At 49.5% G+C, this 19698-nt stretch overlaps 1 protein-coding gene across 2 annotated transcripts in view; it reads left to right on the forward strand.

Annotated features, from left to right (window-relative positions):
• Window positions 1-19698, forward strand: part of tmem8b (transmembrane protein 8B) — a 97513-nt gene that overhangs the window by 67686 nt on the left and 10129 nt on the right. Inside the window, exons 6-10 of one of the 2 annotated variants that reach the window (XM_052019880.1) lie at window positions 3576-3958; window positions 14548-14644; window positions 16630-16753; window positions 17123-17268; window positions 18204-18382. In XM_052019880.1, the coding sequence (XP_051875840.1) occupies window positions 3576-3958; window positions 14548-14644; window positions 16630-16753; window positions 17123-17268; window positions 18204-18382 (929 nt within the window). The remainder of the gene's footprint in view (window positions 1-3575; window positions 3959-14547; window positions 14645-16629; window positions 16754-17122; window positions 17269-18203; window positions 18383-19698) is intronic. The other variant, XM_052019881.1, reaches the window with a different exon arrangement.

A 19698-nucleotide genomic window follows, 5' to 3' on the forward strand; every position in this document is an offset into this window, starting at 1 on the left:
TGGGAGGAGTTGATGGGAATGGGAGAGAATAGGTTACAGGGGGAATTATTGGGGGAATGGAACTGCTCTGTGATCTGACATTGACTCAGTAGGCTGGGTGGCTTCCTCATCATGAAGACATATGGAGTATGAACTACACGGCAGTGAGGACGTCATAATCACAGAGTTGTAGAGTGAGACCGCATGGAAACTGGCCCCTTTGGCCCAACTTGTTCACACTGGTTGATGGCAGGCTTCTGACTTCAGACAGCAGTGTGGCTGACGGAGAGGTTACAGAGATGGGAGGGTAGGTGAGCCCATCCTGGGATCTGAACATGAGTTTCGGATCGGGCTGGGTCTTCAGAGGATGCCTTGGAGTAGTGGAGGCTGCAGGCAGCTAAGGCAAGGAAGAGGGTTTCAGTTGAAGGTGAGACGGAGATGCTTTGACCTGAGATTCCCATTCTCACATCTGATGGGTCAGAGTCAAATATAAGATCCACTCGTGATTTATTCTACAGTCTTTGAGATGATTATAATAAATGATACCTATTGTTAATCATTCCCCCTGAGGGGCGGGCGCCATATGCTACCCCTCCCCATCACTGAGGCTCCCTCACTCTCGATCAGTCGTTTTCTCTGGTCGACGCTGCCCTGAGTGGATGAACACACTCCCTGCGTCCAGGACACTTTACACATCTTACATGCCCTGTTGCTCTCAAGTATTTAGTCATTTGAGTTACGAATTAACCTGACGTCCAGTCTCATGGTACGGTTTCCCAGGCAACCTCTCCTTATGAGCATAAACTAATAGGGCCGGCCAAACAATAATAGCCTTCCATCGACATATCTCTCAGGCTATGGACTCTATCGCTCACACACTCTCTTTTTGTCAGTTTCTCACATCCTTGCTCTCTCTCTCTCTCTCTCTCTCTCTCTCTCTCTCTCTCTCTCTCTCTCTCTCTCATTCTCTCTCTCTCATTCTCAGCCTCTCTTTCTCCCAATCTCTCTCTCTGTCTCTCATTGACTGTCTCTCCCTCCCTCTCAGTCTCTCTCATTCATCCTGCCTATCTCTCTACCATGCTCTCTATCCATCTCTTGCCCATCATTTTACACTCCTTCTTGATTCCCTTTAGCGCTCTCTCTCTCTCTCTCTCTTTCTCTTTTGCTTCCTCACACCACCTCTCTATATCACAAGTCTCTCTGCTCTCTCTCTCTCTCTGTATATATATATATATATATATATATATATACACACACACACACACACACACACATATATATATATATATATATATATATATATATATTATATATATATATATATCTCTCTCTTCCTAACTCTCTCATTATATCTCTATCAACATATCTATTGTTAACTCTGTACCAATTACTGTGCATTTATACCTACTACCTTTACACTTTGATATAACAATTTGAATCAGTCATACCATATAATTTTGTTTCTTTCTGCTGCTCTGAGAAATCCTTTTCCCTATTTGTCTGTGCCGGGAGTGCCTCATTATATATCTGAGTCATACCAGACAATGGCCTTGTTTGAAGTGTTTCGAAGAGATTTTGCAGGAAGGACCAGCCAATCACTGCAAACGCAATCACTTTTCTATAAAGGGGTGTCATGTAAACAATGTCCTTCCCCCCTTAGTCTCTGCCACTCACCTCACCTTCCCAGCCCCCACCCCAGCAGCCCCCTGAAGCCCCTGCCCCGAGTTACTCTCCCCTCTTCCCATTCCCCCATTCACACTGTTCCTGAGAGAGGTGAACAGCCATGGATACCTTTACTGAACAGTTAGGTTCCAAATGACATCAGTTAGGATTATCAATATAATTTAGCCCTCCTTCTCTGGTTACACTCCCTACCACCCACCGCCCCCAAAAATTGTCAATTTCTTAACTAGAGGAAAGTAGGACCCTGGATTTGAGTCATAGAATCATAGAGCAATACAGCACGGATACAGGCCCTTCGGCCCAGCCAGTCCATGCTCACCACGGTGCCCACCCAGCTAGTCCCAATCTCCTGCATTCGGCCCATATCCCTCCAAGCCCCACCCCTCCATGTACCTGTCCAAGTGCTTCTTAAATGATACTGTTGTACCTGCCTCACCCACTTCCTCTGGCAGCTCGTTCCAGATACCCACCACCCTTTGCGTGAAAAAGTTGCCCCTCAGGCCCCTTTTAAATCTTTCCCCTCTCACCCTAAATCTATGCCCCCTAGTTTTGGACTCCCCTACCCTGGGGAAAAGACTGTTACCGTCCACCTTTTAAACACTTCCATAAGGTCACCCCTCATTCTCCTACGTTCCAAGGAATAAAGACCCAGCCTGGCCAACCTCTCCCTATAACTCAGGCTGTCTAGTCCTGGCAACATCCTCGTAAATGTTCTCTGCACTCTTCAAATCAAAACTACTGCAGATGATCGAAATCTGAAGTCAAGCCAGAAAATGCTGGAAGCTCTCAGCAGGCAAATGCAATGGACAGATCTCTTAGGACCCAACCTAAGATGGTGACAGACTGAGGGTGCCCCACATTATCACAGGGGCAGTACTGTGGGAAAGGCAGTACTGAGGGAGGGGGCGGTACTGAGGGAGCATCGCACTGTGGGAGGAGTAGTACTGAGGGAGCATCAGTACTGAAGGATGGTCCATACTGAGGGAGGGTCACACAGTGGGAGGGGTAGTACTGAGGGAGTGTCACACTGTGGGAGGGACAGTACTGTGGGTACCGGCAGGTCTGCCTGCCTGCCCGTCTTCCGCGCTTACGTGCGTGCGCGGGTGTGCTTAGAGAGGGAGCACGCGGTTTCCGCGGGCACCCTAGCTGAGTTCCGCGCTCGGTGGGTTCCTCAGGGGATCGCGTGTGTCGTGGACGGTACAAACGTGATTATCATTTGAAGTGTTGCGTGTTGCGTTTAACGGGTGTAGCGTTGCGTGTGTGTTTCGTTAGTATTAGTTTGCATTCTCTACTGTAGTACGTCGTTGCTTAGTTTCTTCTTTTCCGTATTAGATGTCGTGTATTGACGCTGGTTGTCTTTTTGTAGTGCTTTTAGTGAATAAATGTTTATATCTTAAAAAAAGGGGCAGTACTGACCAAGTTCCGCACTCGGTGGGCCCCTCAGGATTGCGTGTGTCGTGGACGGTTTCAATGCGATTCTGATCTGAGGTGTTGTGTGTTGCGGTAGGGGGTGTAGTGTTGCGTGTGTGTTTTGCGGGTATTAGTTTTGCTTAGCTGTTTCTTTCTGTATTAGAGGTAATGTAATTGATATTGGTTGTTTTTTGTAGTGCTTTAAGTGAATAAACGTTTTGTAAAAAAAAGGGGCAGTACTGAGGGAGAGTCACACTGTGGGAGGGTCCATACCGAGGGAAAGTCACACTGTGGGAGGGGTAGTACTGAGGGTGGGTCACACTGTGAGGGGAGTCCCTGAGGGAGCCCCGCACCGTGGGAGGGGAAGTACCGAGGGAGCATCGCACCATGGGAGCAGAGCTTCACCCCACTAACTCACCCCTGTAACCTGCGGCTGATGAATTATGACCCCCAGCTCCAGCCCCCGCTCCCGCGATAACGAGACATGTTCCTTTCCCTTCCAGAATGTTCCAAGCCCGCTGCTTCCAAGAGCATCTCCGCGGCGATCACCCCGACGCTGAACATGCCGCAGTCGTTCGGCTCCCCGGGGAACCCCTCCATCCTCGACAGCCTCCCCATCGTTGGGTTCGCGCCCCCACAGCTGAACGAGTCGGGGACGGGCTCCTCGGAGGGCGAGGGTCAGCGGGCTGGCGTTGCCGCGGGAGACCGGTGCTGGCCCGTGCGGCCCACCCTCCGGAATGAGCTGGACACTTTCTCCGTCCACTTCTACATATTCTTTGGGCCCAACATTTCCGTCCCGCCTGACAAGCCAGCCGTGTTCGTCATCAGTCTGATGCCCGTCCTGGACAGTGGAGGGGTCCTCAACATGGAGCTGAAGTTCAACACGGTGAGACGGGACGGGGTGTGGGGGTGGTTGGTGCTTGTTCAACAGGTGGGGGTGGCAGAGCTGGTCCCAGAGGAGGGGGGCAAGGAGGGCTGAGGATATCCTGGTGAACTTGCTCCTGGGAGCTAGCTAAGGTGGCCATCCGTCGGTCCTGGAAGCAGCTAGCGGAAGGTGTGCCCAGGCAGACTGCCTCGAGATAGAAACATAGAAACATAGAAAACCTACAGCGCAATTCAGGCCCTTCGGTCCACAAAGCTGTGCCGAACATGTCCCTACCTTAGAAATTACTAGGCTTACCCATAGCCCTTTTTTACTCAGCTCCATGTACCTATCTAACAGTCTCTTAAAAGACCCTATCGTATCTGCCTCCACCGCCGTTGCCGGCAGCCCATTCCACACACTCACCACTCTCTGAGTAAAAAACTTACCTCTGACATCTCCTCTGTACCTACTCCCCAGCACCTTAAACCTATGTCCTCTTGTGGCCACCATTTCAGCCCTGGGGAAAAGCCTCTGACTATCTACCCGATCAATACCTCTCATCATCTTATACACCTCTATCAGGTCCCCCCTCATCCTCCGTCTCTCCAAGGAGAAAAGGCCGAGTTCCCTCCACCTGCTTTCATAAGGCATGCTCCACATTCCAGGCAGCATCCTTGTAAATCTCCTCTGCACCCTTTCTATGGCTTCCACATCCTTCCTGTAGTGAGGCGACCAGAACTGAACACAGTACTCCAAGTGGGGTCTGACCAGGGTCCTATATAGCTGCAACAATTCCTCACGGCTCCTAAATTCAATTCCCCAATTGATGAAGGATAATATACCATGTACCTTCTTAACCACAGAGTCAACCTGTGCAGCTGCTTTGAGTATCCTATGGACTCGGACCCCAAGATCCCTCTGATCCTCCACACTGCCAAGAGTCCTACCATTAATACTATATTCCGCCAACATATTTGACCTACCAAAATGAACCACTTCACACTTATCTGGGTCGAACTGCATCTGCCACTTCTCAGCCCAACTTTGCATCCTATCTATATCCCTCTGTAACCTCTGACAGCCCTCCAAACTATCCACAACACCCCCAACCTTCATGTCATCTGCAATCTTACTAACCCACCCCTCCACTTCCTCATCCAGGTCATTAATAAAAATCACAAAGAACAAGGGTCCCAGTACAGATCCCTGAGGTACACCACTGGTCACTGACCTCCACTCAGAATACGACCCTTCAACAACTACTCTTTGCCTTCTGTGGGCCAGCCAGTTCTGGATCCACACTGCAATGCCCCCTTGAATCCCATGCCTCCTTACTTTCTCAATAAGCCTTGTATGGGGTACCTTATCAAACGCCTTGCTGAAATCCATATACACTACATCTACTGCTCTCCCTTCATCGATGTGTTTAGTCCCATCCTCAAAAAATTCAATCAGGCTCGTAAGGCAGGACTTGCCCTTGACAAAGCCATGCTGACTATTCCTAATCATATTATACCTCTCCAAATGTTCATAAATCCTGTCTCTCAGGATCTTCTCCATCAGCTTACCAACCATTGAGGTGAGACTCTCCGGTCTATAATTTCCTGGGCTATCCCTACTCCCCTTTTTGAATAAGGGAACAACACCCACAACCCTCCAATCTTCCGGAACCTCTCCCGTCTCCATCGACGATGCAAAGATCATTGTCAGGGGCTCCGCAATCACTTCCCTTGCCTCCCACAGCAGCCTGGGGTACATCTCATCTGGTCCCAGTGACTTATCCAACTTGATGCTTTCCAAAAGTTTCAGCACCTCCTCTTTCCTAATATCTACATGCTCAAGCTTTTCAGCCCGCTGCAAGTCCCCACTACAATCCCCCAGATCTTTTTCCGTAGTGAATACTGACGTAAAGTTTTCATTAAGTACCTCTGCCATTTCTTCTGGATCCATACACACTTTCCCACCGCTGCACGTGATAGGCCCTATTCTTTTGCATCTTATCCTCTTGCTCTTCACATACTTGTAGAACACCTTGGGGTTTTCCTTAATCCTGCCCGCCAAGGCCTTCTCATGCCCCCTTCTGGCTCTCCTAAGCTCCTTCCTATCAGCCTTATACTCCTCCAGATCTCTAACATTACCTAGCTCTCTATACCTTTTGTAAGCTTTTCTTTTCCTTTTGACTAGATTTATTATAGCCTTTGTACACCACGGTTCCTGTATCCTCTTGTGACTCCCCTGTCTCATTGGAACATGCCTATGCAGAACTCCACACGAATATCCCCTGAATATTTGCCATATTTCTTCCGTACTTTTCCCTGAGAACATCTGTTCCCAATTTAATCTTCCAGTTTCCTGCCTGAGAGCCTCATAATTCCCTTTACTCCAAGTAAATGCCTTTCTAGTCTGTTCCTATCTCTCTCCAGTGCTAATGTAAAAGAGATAGAATTATGATCACTGTCACCAAAATGTTCCGGGGTTATGTCCGTTCTCGGGTAACCGTGGAGAGCGAATATGCAGTGTCCACGGGTACCATGGAGGCGTCCCGGGACCGTTAGACACCGGAGGGGATAAGTGCCATCCTTGCTAGGGATGGGGATATTTTAATTTAATTTAGTTTGTGTTAGTGACTGTGTTAGTCACTGTTATTGTCTCTGTGTTTGCTATAGTTTTGTAGTATTGTAGATTGTATTTTGTAATAAAAGAAATTATATAATAGTAAAAAAAAGGGGTGCTCCCAAACTTTCGGGGATCATACCGTTCACCCATTGGCTGCCGATGGTCCATCAATGAGCCAATCACTCCCAGGTTCTGATGAGGCTCAATTCATTGGTCACAATGAAAGCCTCTCTACCTCTCTCTTACTCTCTCTACTGTCACCCTGCTTCCTCCTTTCAGTGGACATCTCACATTCTTTCTCTATCGCCGTCTCTCTCTCCTCTCTTCTCCCTTCTCCCTCTCCCTCTCCCTGACTCTCTCTCGTTTGTCTCCCCCTCTCTCTTTCTCTCTTGCTCTCTCTCTATCTCTCGCTATATCTCATTGCCTCTCTCTCCCCACTCCTTTCTCTCTCTCTGACTTTCTCTCTCTCATTCTGCTTCATGCCTGGGTCAACCTTTCACTGTCTCTGCCTCTCTCTGTCTCACCCCCATTCTCCCTCTCTCTTTCTCTGTTTTTCCCTTTTCTTTTGTCTCTATCTCTCGCTTTGTACCTTTCCTTTCTCCTCTACCCCTCTCCTTCTCTGTCTGTCACTCTCAACCTCTCCATGTTTTTTCCTGTCCTTTTGCTTGTGTGTGTGCGTGCGTGCGTGTGTGCGTGCGTGTGTGTGTGTGCGTGTGTGCGTGTGTGTGTGTGAGATTATACACCCCTCTGTGTGTGTGCGTGCGTGCGTGTGTGTGTGCGTGCGTGTGTGTGTGTGTGCGTGTGTGTGTGCGTGCGTGCGTGCGTGTGTGAGATTATACACCCCTCTGTGTGTGTGTGTGTGCATGTGTGTGTGTTTGTGATTATACACCCCTCTGTGTGTGTGTGTGTGTTTGTGTGTGTGTGTGTGAGATTATACACTTGTGTGTGTGTGTGTGCGTGCGTGTGTGTGTGTGTGAGATTATACACCCCTGTGTGTGTGTGTGCATGTGTGTGTTTGTGATTATACACCCCTCTGTGTGTGTGTGTGTGTGAGATTATACACCTGTGTGTGTGTGTGTGCACGTGTGTGTGTTTGTGATTATACACCCCTCTGTGTGTGTGTGTGTGTGTGTGAGATTATACACCTGTGTGTGTGTGTGTGTGTGTGTGTGTGTGTGTGAGATTATACACCCCTCTGTGTGTGTGCGTGTGTGTGTGTGAGATTATACACCCCTGTGTGTGTGTGTGTTTGTGATTATACACCCCTCTGTGTGTGTGTGTGTGTGTGTGTGCGTGTGTGTGTGTGTGCATGTGTGTGTGTGTGTGTGCGTGTGTGTGTGAAGTGCCCCTTCAACATGACAACACTCTGTCAGTATCATCCTTCCACTAGTTCAGTTTTCCCTCAGACTGTCCCAGTGTCAGGCTCCCTCACAACTGCCCCCTGACCCTGTGGCAATTCCCTCAGTTAGTCCCTTCTCTCTCATTGCTCGCCTTGACAGTGCAACTCTCTGTCAGTATTATCCTGTGACAGAGGTACACTCCTTCAGTACCGCCCCTCCCACAGTGTGACGTTCCCTCATTACTGCCTCTCCCACAGTTTGGGGCTCCCTCAGTACTGCCCCTTCCACAGTGTGACAGTACTGCCCCTCCCACGATGCAGGGCTCCCTCAGTGTTATAGTACTGAATTACAGTTGTGGATTCCTCGTTGAGGAATATCCCTTCCGTTGGACTGTGACTTCTGTGGTATCATTTCTGTTAACAGTGTCATGGTGAACAATAGGTTAAAACTAAACATTTCACTCACAAGTCATGTGTTAGTTTAACATAATAATTCCGTGCCAGGTTTCCTTGTCATTATACAATTGCTGGAGGCAGGGATCATGCAGATCGTCCAAGGGGTTGTGTGTTTGCAATTCATGCGGCATGTTTGCATTTGAATCAGCCACCTGGCTCCAGATTTTAGCAATGCAGGAGCTCTGTAAAGCTGGGCTGCCTTGTTGGACTCCCAGCCCTCCATTCCGCACCCTTATATGTCCATTTCCCAGCCTTGTAACTTAACCAATCCACCTCACTGAATCCAGAGAACCTTCTTATGGAAAGGGAAGAAAATAAGATTAATTTAACAGTACTTTTTATTCACTCATTGGATGTCCTTCCCTAGTTCCCCCTTGCCTGTGAAGGCCATTAGGGGTCAAGTACAGAGATTCAGAATCAGGTTTATTATCACTGACTTAAATGACATGGAATTTGTTGTTTTTGCAGCAGTAGTACAGTGCAAGGACATAAAAGTACCATAAATTACAAAAATAAATAAATAGTGCAAAAAAAAAAGGAATAACAAGGTAGTGTTCATGGGTTCATGGACTGTTCAGGAATCTGATGGCGGAGGGGAAGAAGCTGTTCTTGAATCATTGAGTGTGGGTCTTCAGGCTCCTGTACCTCCTCCCCGACGACTTTGGGTAAACCCGGCAGATTTCCCCACCTGAAGGTTGTTGATGAGCCAGCTGGGTTTGACAACAATCCACTGCTTTCTCTGGGCCTTCCTGAGAGCAGATTTTCCTTCAATTTCCTCAGCAGCCGTGGTGGGAATTGAGCTCAAGCCTCAGGATCAATAGCCTCGTTTCACTGGCTGCTGCTCCAGTAACTTAACCACTACACTACCGTTCCCCAGCACCTTAGCTTGAATGTAGCAACCCACTTGTTTTGATGTTTTTGATTTAGCAGATTGGATGGGATGGAGGATGAATCCATTGCCTCCACTGAGTGAGCCACAAACAAGCAAGCTCACTGTAAAATTAGAAGGGGAGATTTCAGGAAACTCTTCCTCACACAGAGGGTGGGGGAAACATTTGACTTTCTCCCCCAAAAGACAACAGGTGTTGGGCTCAATTGGAAATCTTAAGACAGTCACTGAGCCTTAGATTTATACACATGGAAACAGGCCCTTCGGCCCAACTGGTCCATGCTGACCAAGATGTCTTCCTGAGCCAGTCCCATTTGCCCGCGTTTGGCCCATATCCCTCTAAACCTTTCCTATCCATGTACCTGTCCGAGTACCCTTGAGATGTTGTTAATGTACCTGCCTCACCCACCTCCTCTGGCAGCTCCTTCCATATACTCACCATCCTCTGCATGAAAAAGTTGCCCCTCAGGTCCCTTTTAAATCTTTCCCCTCTCATTTTAAACCTATGCCCTCTAGTTTTGGTATTGGTATTGGTATTGGTTTATTATTGTCAGTTGTATCGAGGTACAGTGAAAAGCTTGTCTTATAAACCGATTGTACAGGTCAATTCATTACACAGTGCAGTTACATTGAGTTAGTACAGAGTACATTGATGTAGTACAGGTAAAAACACTAACAGTACAAAGCGTCACAGCTACAGAGAAAGTGCAGTGCAATAAGGTGCAAGGTCACAACAAGGTAGATCGTGAGGTCATAGTCCATCTCATTGTAGAAGAGAACCGTTCAATAGTCTTATCACAGTGGGGTAGAAGCTGTCCCTGAGCCTGGTGGTACGTGCCCTCAGGCTCCTGTATCTTCTACCCGATGGAAGAGGAGAGAAGAGAGAATGTCCCGGGTGAGTGGGGTCTTTGATTATGCTGGTTGCTTCACCAAGACAGCGAGAGGTAAAGACAGAGTCCAAGGAGGGGAGGCTGGTGTCTGTGATGCGCTGGGCTGTGTCCACAAATCTCTGCAGCTTCTTGCGGTCCCGGGCAGAGCAGTTACCGTACCAAGCCATGATATATCCAGATAGGATGCTTTCTACGGTGCATCGATAAAAGTTGGTGAGAGCCAAAGGGGACTCCCCTATCCTGAGGAAAAGACTGTGGCTTTTCAACTTATCTATGCCCATCATGATTTTATAAGCTATAAGGTCACCCCTCAGCCTCCTACGCTCCAGGGAAAACAGTCCCAGCCTGTCCAGCCTCTCCTCATTATTCAAGCCCCCCAGTTCCAGTAACCTCCTTGTATGTTCAATGACATCCTTCTTATAGCAGGGTGACCAGAACTGTATGCCGTGCTCCAAATGTGGTCTTCCCAAAGTCAAAGTCAAGTTTATTGTCAGATGCACAAGTCCATGTGTGCACAGGTGCAATGAAAAACTTACTGCAGCAGCATCACAGGCACAGAGCTTCAGATAAGCAGCATTCACAAGAAAAACATAAATTATACACAATTTTTACAAGAAAGAACACAATTAGAACGAAAAAAGTCTATTTTAGTGCAAAGTGATCAAAATGGCCATAGTGTTGCTAAACTGTAGTGATTTAGGAGGTTTTGCCAGTTGGTTCAAGAACCATATGGTTGAAGGGAAGTTCCTGTTCCTGAACCTGGTGGTGTGGAACTTCAGGCCCAGATCGTGGGGAATCTCTGATGACGGATGTTGCCTTCTTGAGGCAGCGCCTCCTGTTGATACTACTGATGGTGGGGAGGGATGTGCCCCTGATGTACTGGGCTGAGTCCAACATCCTGTACAGCTGTACACATGAAGGTTGATAGATTTTATTGGGGATTAAAGGGAGCATTGGCAAGTAGGTGTTGAAATATGATTAGCCATGGTTCAGTCAGATGTCTGGGCAGATTTGAGGGGTGAAGGGCCTTCCCCTGTTTGTTTACAATGATGATCAGAAGACCACAGAGGAAGTTGTGGGAGTACACCAGTCTGTTCTATATCTCCACTCCAATCTGTGAAGTAACCAGAGCGCAGAGCCCTGCAGCTTGCCTTATTGTGCGTCTAATTAATTTATAACCCTAGGCCTGCTGTGATAAGTTTAGCTCGAAGTGCATGTGTAGTTTTCTGGTAATATGCTGTGTGCATTAGTGCTGCACAGCACGAGCCCCAGGGAGAGCTCTGCCTATTCAAGTAAGAGGACTGGTACCAGACATCGCTTCGCTCTGCAAGCTCCGCGCTGCGTGAGTAGAGCGCGGTTAATAAAAAATGACAGCAGTGTCCAATGGGAACTGGTCCCCTCAGTCAAACGTTGCAGGGAACGAGAACTGACTTCAGGCACTGTCTGTGTGGAGTTTGCCCATTCTCCCTGCGACCACGTGGGTTTCCCTCGGGTGCTCCAGTTTCCTCCCACATTCCAGAGATGCACCATACACCATATAGACGCACCACAGAAAGCATCCTATCCGGATGCATCGTGGCTCGGTACGGCAACTGCTCTGCCTGAGAATGCAAGAAATTGCAGAGAGTTGTGGACACAACCCAGTCCGTCACACAAACCAGCCTCCCCTCCATGGACTCTGTCTACGCTTCCCGCTGCCTCGGTAAAGCAGCTAACATGAACAATGACCCCTCCCCTCCCAGATATTCTCTCTTCTCTCTTCCCCCCCCCCCCCCATCAGGCAGAAGATACAAAAGCTTGAGAGCATGTACCACCAGGCTCAAGGCTGCTTCTATCCTGCTGTTATCAGACTCTTGAACGGACCTCTCATACACTAAAGGAAGAACGCATGATCTCACAATCTACCTCATTATGGCCTTGTATGTTATTGTCTGCCTGCCCTGCTCTCTCTCTGTAACTGTAACACTTTTTTCTGCATTCTGTTATACATTTTACTATCTCGTTGTAATTATAAATGGAATGATCTGTCTGCACGGCATGCAAACAACAGCTTTTCACTGTTTATTGCTAGGTGTGAGAATAATAATCCAATTCCAATCTGTGGAATAGTAGGTTAATTGGCTGCTGCAAATAGGTGAGTGGCAGGAGTATTCGGGGGAGTTGATGGGATTGTGAGGGAGGCTAGATTACCAAGAAGTAAGCAGAGGAATGGAACTGATGGGATTGCTCTGAGAGCCAGCATTCACTCAGTGGGCTGAATGGCCTCTTTCTATGCCAAAAGAAATGAAATCACACCAACTGCAAAAGTCATTGCATTGATGTTGCACCCAGTTCACATTTTCCCAGCTTCTTATTCCCCATGCCTGGAAGCCCCTTGGGAAGATAGTGGTGGGTCACCTTGAAGTGTTGCAGTCTTTCTGGTGAAAGTGCTCCCACAGTGCTGTTGAGCAGGGAGTTCCAGGACCTAGATCCAGAGACAAATGCCAATATGTTTCCCAGGTGAAGCTTGGAGGGTGACCAGCCACCCTTGTCCTTCGATCCAGCGATCTTGAAGGAACACAAACATTTTAGGAAGGGATGTTCAGAGCCTGGGGGACTTGACACCATGTCACATCTGCCACCAGAGTGGCTGAACCCATACCTCAGGATTGGAGAGGTAGAGAGAACGCGGGCTGTGGATGTGGGAGAGTTTATGGGGATATTGGTATTGGTATTGGTTTATGCACTGTAATGTAGCAGTTAGCGCAACGCTATTACAGCGCCAGAGACCCGTGTTCAATTCTGGCCACTGTCTGTAAGGATGTTCTACCTGTGACTGCGTGGGTTTCCTCCGGGTGCTCCGGTTTCCTCCCACATTCCAAAGACGTACGGGTTAGGAAGTTGTGGGCATGCTATGTTGGCGCCAGAAGCGTGGCGACACTTGCGGGCTGCCCCCCGGAACACTCTACGCAAAAGAAGCATTTCACTATGTGTTTTGATGTACGTGTGACTAATAAATATATCTTAAGTTATTGTCACATGTATCGAGACACATTGAAAAGCTTTTGTTTGTGTGCCATCCGGACAGAACATTCCACACATAAGTACATCAAGGCCGTAAAAAGAAGACAGAATGCAGAATATAGTGTTACAGCTACAAAGAAAGTGCAGTCTAGCTGGACAAATAAAGTGTAAGGGCCACAATGAGGTAAATTGGGAGATCAAGAGTTCAAGATCTTTCAGCGTGTGAGAGGTCTGTTTAAGAGTCTGATAACAGTGGGATAGAAGCTGTCCTTGAGCCTGGTGGTATGTGCTCTCAAGCTTTTGTATCTTCTGCCTGACAGGAGGGGGGAGAAGAGAGCATGTCTGGGATGGGTGGGGACTTTGATTATGCTGGCTGCTTTCTCGAGGCAGTGGGAAGTGGAAAGATTCGAAGCTGAGAATGTTAGAAATGAACCTTCGCCCAAACGACTTCCAATCAGCTGTGACAGATTCCAACCTGGAATGCACAGAGATAACACGAGAAACACTCAACAGGTCAGACAGCATCTATGGAGAGAGAAACAGAATTAATGAATTAGATAGAACATAGAACAGTACAGCACAGGAACAGGCCCTGTGGCCCATGATGTTGTGCCAAATTAATTAATTAGTAATTAAATGCCTTACTAAACTAATCCCTTCTGCCTACACAATGTCCACATCCCTCCATTCTCTGCACATTCATGTGCCGATCTAAGAGCCTCATAAACACTTTTATTGTATCTGCCTCCACCACCAGCCCTGGCAGCACATTCCAGGCACCCACCACTCTCTGTGTAAAAAAACCTACCCCACACATTTCCTTTGAACTTACCCCCTCTCAGCTTAAATGCATGTCCCCTGGTATTAGACATTTTGACCCTGGGAGAAAGATACCGGCTGTCTACTCTATCGATGCCTCTCATAACTTTATAAACTTCTATCAGGTCTCCCCTCAGCCTCCACCGCTCCAGAGAAAATAACTCCAACCTCTCCTTATAGCACATGCCCTCTAATCCAGGCAGCATCCTGGTGAACCTCTTCTGCACCCTCTCCAAAGCCTCCACATCCTTCCTGTAATGGGGCGACCAGAATTGAATGCAATACTCCAGATGTCCCTTCATCAGAACTTCTCTCTGATTCCTCGATCCACTTGGGCCCTCTCGGTCTTTTTACTGTGATCTGCCGGGGTGTTGTCAATATCCTCAGATTTCTACACCAGTCACTCACTCACTAAGCTGCTGCCTCACACCTCCAGTGACCCAGGTTCATTCCTGACCTCCGACGCTGTCCATGTGGAGTTTGCACGTTCTCCCTGTGACTGCGTGGGAAGATCAGATGGCATTGGAACAGGAACTGGAACAGAAAACTTCTCTCCTCAGCGATTAATCGGACATTTTGTCTTTGCCTTTTGCCACAGTCCTCAGTGAAAGGGGAGAACGTGACTGTGATTGGTTGCTTGAATCACGGGATGCCTCTGACATCATCGGACAACACCTCTACCAGCTGTGAATCAGGTAAAGTGTGGCAGGGTCATGTTGCCCTGGGTTCACACACTCAGGATTTGCCCTACGACTACAGAGCACAGCTACAGCATTCCCAGTCCCAAGGATAACAACAGAAAATGCTGGAATTGCTCAGCAGGTCGGGCCGCATCTGTGGAGAGAGAAAAACAGAGTTAACATTCATAGAACATAGACATAGCACAGTACAGCACAAGAAAAGACCCTTTGGCCCACAATGTTGTGCCGAACTAATTAAGCTAATGACACCTAATCCCTTCTGCCTGCACGTGGTCCACATCCCTCCATTCTCTGTACATTCATGTTCCTATCTAACAGCCTTTTAAACATCTCCATCGTATCTGCCTCCACCACCACCCCTGGCAGCGCATTCCAGGCACCCACCACTCTCTGTGTAAAAGAACCTGTCCCACACATCTCCTTTGAACTTACCCCTCTCACCTTGAATGCATGCCCTCTTGTATTGGACATTTCGAACTTGGGAAAAAGATACCGGCTGTATCAATGCCTCTCATAACTTTATAAACTTCTATCAGGTCTTTCCTCAGCCTCCGCCACTTCAGAGAAAACAACCCATTTGTCCAATCTCTCCTTATAGCACATGCCCTCTAATCCAGGCAGCATCCTGGTGAGCCTCTTCTGCACCCTTTCCAAATCCTCCACATCTTTCTTGTAATGGGGCGACCAGAATTGACTGCATTCTCCAGATGCAGCCTAACCAGAGTTCTATAAAGTTGCAACATAACTTCCCGACTCTTGAACTCAGTGTCTCGACTATATGCCTTCTCTTCCACCCTATCAACCTATGCAGCCACTTTCAGGGAGCTATGGACTTGGACCTCAAGGTCCCTCTGTACATCAACGCTGTTAAGTGTCCTGCTATTAACTGTGTTCTTTGTATTGTGAACTTTCCCAATTCTGACCGCAGATTCTCGACCTGAAACATTAACTGTGTTTCCCTCTCCAGAGCTGCTGCCTGACCTGCTGAGTGTTCCCAGCACTTGCTGTTTTTGTTTCAGTTTTCCAGCATCTGTAGCTTTTCCCAATTTTGGTTCCAATTCCCAAACAAACAGCCTATCGAAGCTCCCTTTGGTGTTTCTTTTCCCTGGTAGGAGATGTGCAGCCTCCCTTGGTGAATTTCAGCAGTAACGTAACACGACAAATGCTGACTGACTCCTGTACTTTGCACCATCAGACTTACGGTGCTCAGAATCCCCTTCCTGAAGTCTACACCCTCCCTCTGCCTCTCCCTCTCTCTCTCCACTCCCTCTCTCTCTTTTTCACACACACATGCTCCCTCAATCTCTCTCTTTCCTTCTGTCTCTCTCTCTCTCACATATTCCCTCATTCTCTCTCTCTCCATTCTTTCTACCATACATTCTCTCCCTCACTTTCGCTCCCAGCCTCAATCTTTCTCCCCTCTCCCTCTCTTTTCTCCATCCAGCCCTCTCTGATATTCCCTCACTCTGTCCTCTGTCTCTCTCCCTCCCCAGTCTCTCTCTCCCTAGCTCTATCTCTCCCTCACCCACCCTCCTCCTCTCTCTCTCCCCCTCCTCCCTCTCTCTCTCTCTCTTTCTCTCTTTCTCTCTCTCCCTCACCCTCCCTCCCTCTATTTTGAAGACACCCCTTGAACCCCTGAACATGTACACTAAAGCAGCTACGGATATTCTCAGGTGGAACCACAAAGGGATTCTGAGTAAGTCGCCCTTGGCAACCTCAGCTGTCTGCCCACCTGCAGGGGTCTGGAGGGAAGGGGTTGGCTTTGCTGTGACTGATGGTGAGAAGGTGCCCCTCTCGTGGACCGTTGCAGGGGATGGACAGTGTGCCTCATCCCTCCATAAGATGGAGCAAGCTTTAACCACCCCCAGTAGTCCCGGTGCCTTCTGTTCAGCCAAAATCTTGATGCTGGTGGAGCAGCCTCGAAGGGTCAGATGTCCCACGCCTGCTGGTAATTCTTACCTTGTTACCTTCTCTTCCAGAAACATCTGCAGGGTTTGCCCTGTTGGTCAACTCTACCTCAAATGTAACCAGACTGCGCGTGCCCTACCCTCAGACGGGTAACTGGTACATCACCCTTCGCTCCCTCTGTGCAGCTGGCCGTGGGTAAGCTTCTGTACTTCAGTCAGTGGTTCCAACTCGTGCAAACGGCTCTGCTGAAAGGTCGTTCGCTCCGTTTCCGTCTCCGCAGTCGCTGCCTGACCTGCTGAGTGTTTCCAGCATTTCCTGTCTTTATTTCAGATTTCCAGCATCTGCAGGGCTTTGCTTTTCAGACACAAGTGGTTCAGTCACTTTGTGGACCGCGCTCATGTGGCGGGATGTGATCACCTGATGGTCACGTGATAGGACAGCAGTCACGTGATGGGGCGATGGTCATGTGATGGGGTAGTGGTCATGTGATGGGGCGATGGGCATGTGATTGGCTGTTGGTCATGTGATGGGCTACAGAAGGCCATTGACCATTTCTGGGCCCAGCAGGTACGAAGTGTGCGGCAACGTGACGGCCGAGGTTTACCTGAGGATGTTCCTGACGCCGTGCATCAACGAGTGCGGCACCTATGGGCAGTGCAAGCTCCTGCGCACCAACAACTACCTGTACGCTGCCTGTGAGTGTAAAGCAGGTAGGTCACAGGTCACCCGGGGTCACAGTGCAGGCAGTTCACAGGGCATCTGGGGTCACAGGGTATCTGGGGTCACCATGCAGCTGGGTCACAGGTCAGCTGGGGCTCACAGTGCACTCAGGTCGCAGGGCAACGGGGGTCACAACGTAGCCAGGGTCACAGGTCAGCCAGGCTCATAGAGTAGCTGGGTCACAATGTGGCTCTGGGGTCACGGGTCAACCACGGTCACAGAGTGGCTGGGGTCACAGTGTAACCGGGGGTCACGATGTGGCCAGGGTCACATTTCAGCCGAGGTCACAGTGTAACCGGGGTCATGATATGGCCGGGGTCATAGGTCAGCCTGGCCAGGACCTCACTGGGCACTAAGCCGGGCAGTGTAGCCAGGGGTTAGACAGACTGGCCCAGCCCAGTGACTCTGGTCCCGGCACCACTGAAAGGTGTACAGGGGCTGGAGAGGGGCCAGAGGGGGTTCACGGAGAAGAGCAATGGCACAGGGCTCGGGGATGATGCCAGAAAGGTTCAGCCCATTAGTCAGCCTCCGTGGAGAGAGAAACCCAGCCAGGCTGTCAGGTCCCTGCCCAGTCACCCCTCCGGGTTTGCCGGACTGTTCCAGCGATGGGTGGGGGCTCTTCTCCCGAGAGCTGAGGGGATTGAGGCAAAACTCAAGGGAATTTCCCATCGGGTTTGGGTGGACGAGGGGAAACCCCTTCCACTGCTGGGATGGTCCAGGGAGGAAGGAACAGGGGGGGGTTGGGGGGGGAAGGAGAATACCTCCACGCAGGGACGGGATAAAGATAACAGGATAGAGGAAAGTTTAGCAGGGCTGTGGGGAAAGTGCAGGTGGGGGATGGGACTTGTTAGAGAGCTGGCACAGGCTTGATGGGCCGAACGGCTGCCTCCTGTGCCACACTGCTGACAGCTTCCTTCTGTTGTAGGCTGGAATGGGTGGGGTTGCACTGACAACATGGAGGCCTACTCCTACAGCTTCCAGCTGCTCTCTACCCTGCTCCTGTGCCTCAGCAACCTGATGTTTGTGCCGCCGGTCGCGATCGCCATTCGCAGCAAGTACCTGCTGGAGGCATCCGTCTACATCTTCACCATGTTCTTCTCCACGGTCAGTGCCAGCCTCCCGTCCCATCGGTCCAGATCAGTGAGCTCACCCCACCCTCCCCCCGCAAACCCAGCCCACCTCCGCGGGGGAGCCCCTGGCTTTGGACGGTTGCCTCCCCTTTGGTTCTCGGGTTTCGGTTGATGACCTGGAGTTCCCACTGTGAGAGTGCTCCAGACCATGGAGGAGCCAGTCCCAGTCGCTCTCCAGAGGAAAGCCACCAGGTCTGAGACGGTAACGGTGCGCTCGGTAACCAACCCGAAGCCAAGCATTGTCTCCCATCCCGGAGCCCAGGTTCCTGGCCTCTGCCCTATAGTTCTTCCTGACCCTTGATCCCTCACGTGACCTTCGATCCCTCATTTCGACCCTTGATCCCTCACACTTACATTTGATATCTCATCCCCAACCCTTGATCCCTTACACTTGGCCCTTGAACCCTCATCCACAACCCTCACACTTGGCCTTTGAACCTTCATCCACAACCCTGGATCCCTCAAACTTGGCCTTTGAACCTTCATCCACAACCCTTGATCCCTCACACTTGGCCTTTGATCCCTCATCCCCAACCCTTGATTCCTCACACTTGACCCTTGATCCTTTATTCTTGGCCCTCTTTCCCTCATCCCCAATTTCTTGATCCCTCATTTGCAACATCCGATTCCTCCTCGACTCAATCCTTTCCTGTCATCCAGTCACAACCTAATCCATGATCCCAACCTTCAATCTGTGCCTCCCAATCCTTGTTCTGTTTTCCTAATCACTCCTCCTAATCCAGACTATATTATCCTAGATCCTAATTATTCCTATTGGAGTCTCAACCCCTCCCCGCGCCCCCTAACCCAATTCCTATCTCCGATCCCAATTATCTCCCCCCACCCCCCCTTGGGACCTCCAACTTCCAGCTCCAGTGCAAGCTTCTCACTTGGAACTACAGTAACCCCCCCAATGAGGACATCTCATGATGGGGTCCACATCCCAATAACTGGGGGCCCTTGGATAGGGAAATGTCACTTCCTTGGGGCTGGGGTTGGGAGGGAAGGGGGAGGAGGGCAGGGTTTCACTGCCCGAATTCAAACCCCATATCCATAGAGGACACGTCCAAAACAAGAAGGCATGGGTTTAGGGTAAAGGGCAGGAGGTTTAGAAGGGATCTGAGGGGGGATTCTTTTCCCTCAAGGGTGGTTGGAATCAGGAACGCACTGCCCAAGGGGGCAGTGGAGGCAGAGACTCTCACAACATTGAAGAAGTGTCTGGACGAGCACTTGAACCACCAAGGCAGAGACGGCTACGGAACAAGTGCTGGTAAAAGGGTATTTAATGGT

This window comes from Pristis pectinata, chromosome 7 (genome assembly GCF_009764475.1).
Source record: "Pristis pectinata isolate sPriPec2 chromosome 7, sPriPec2.1.pri, whole genome shotgun sequence".
NCBI lineage: Eukaryota > Metazoa > Chordata > Chondrichthyes > Rhinopristiformes > Pristidae > Pristis > Pristis pectinata.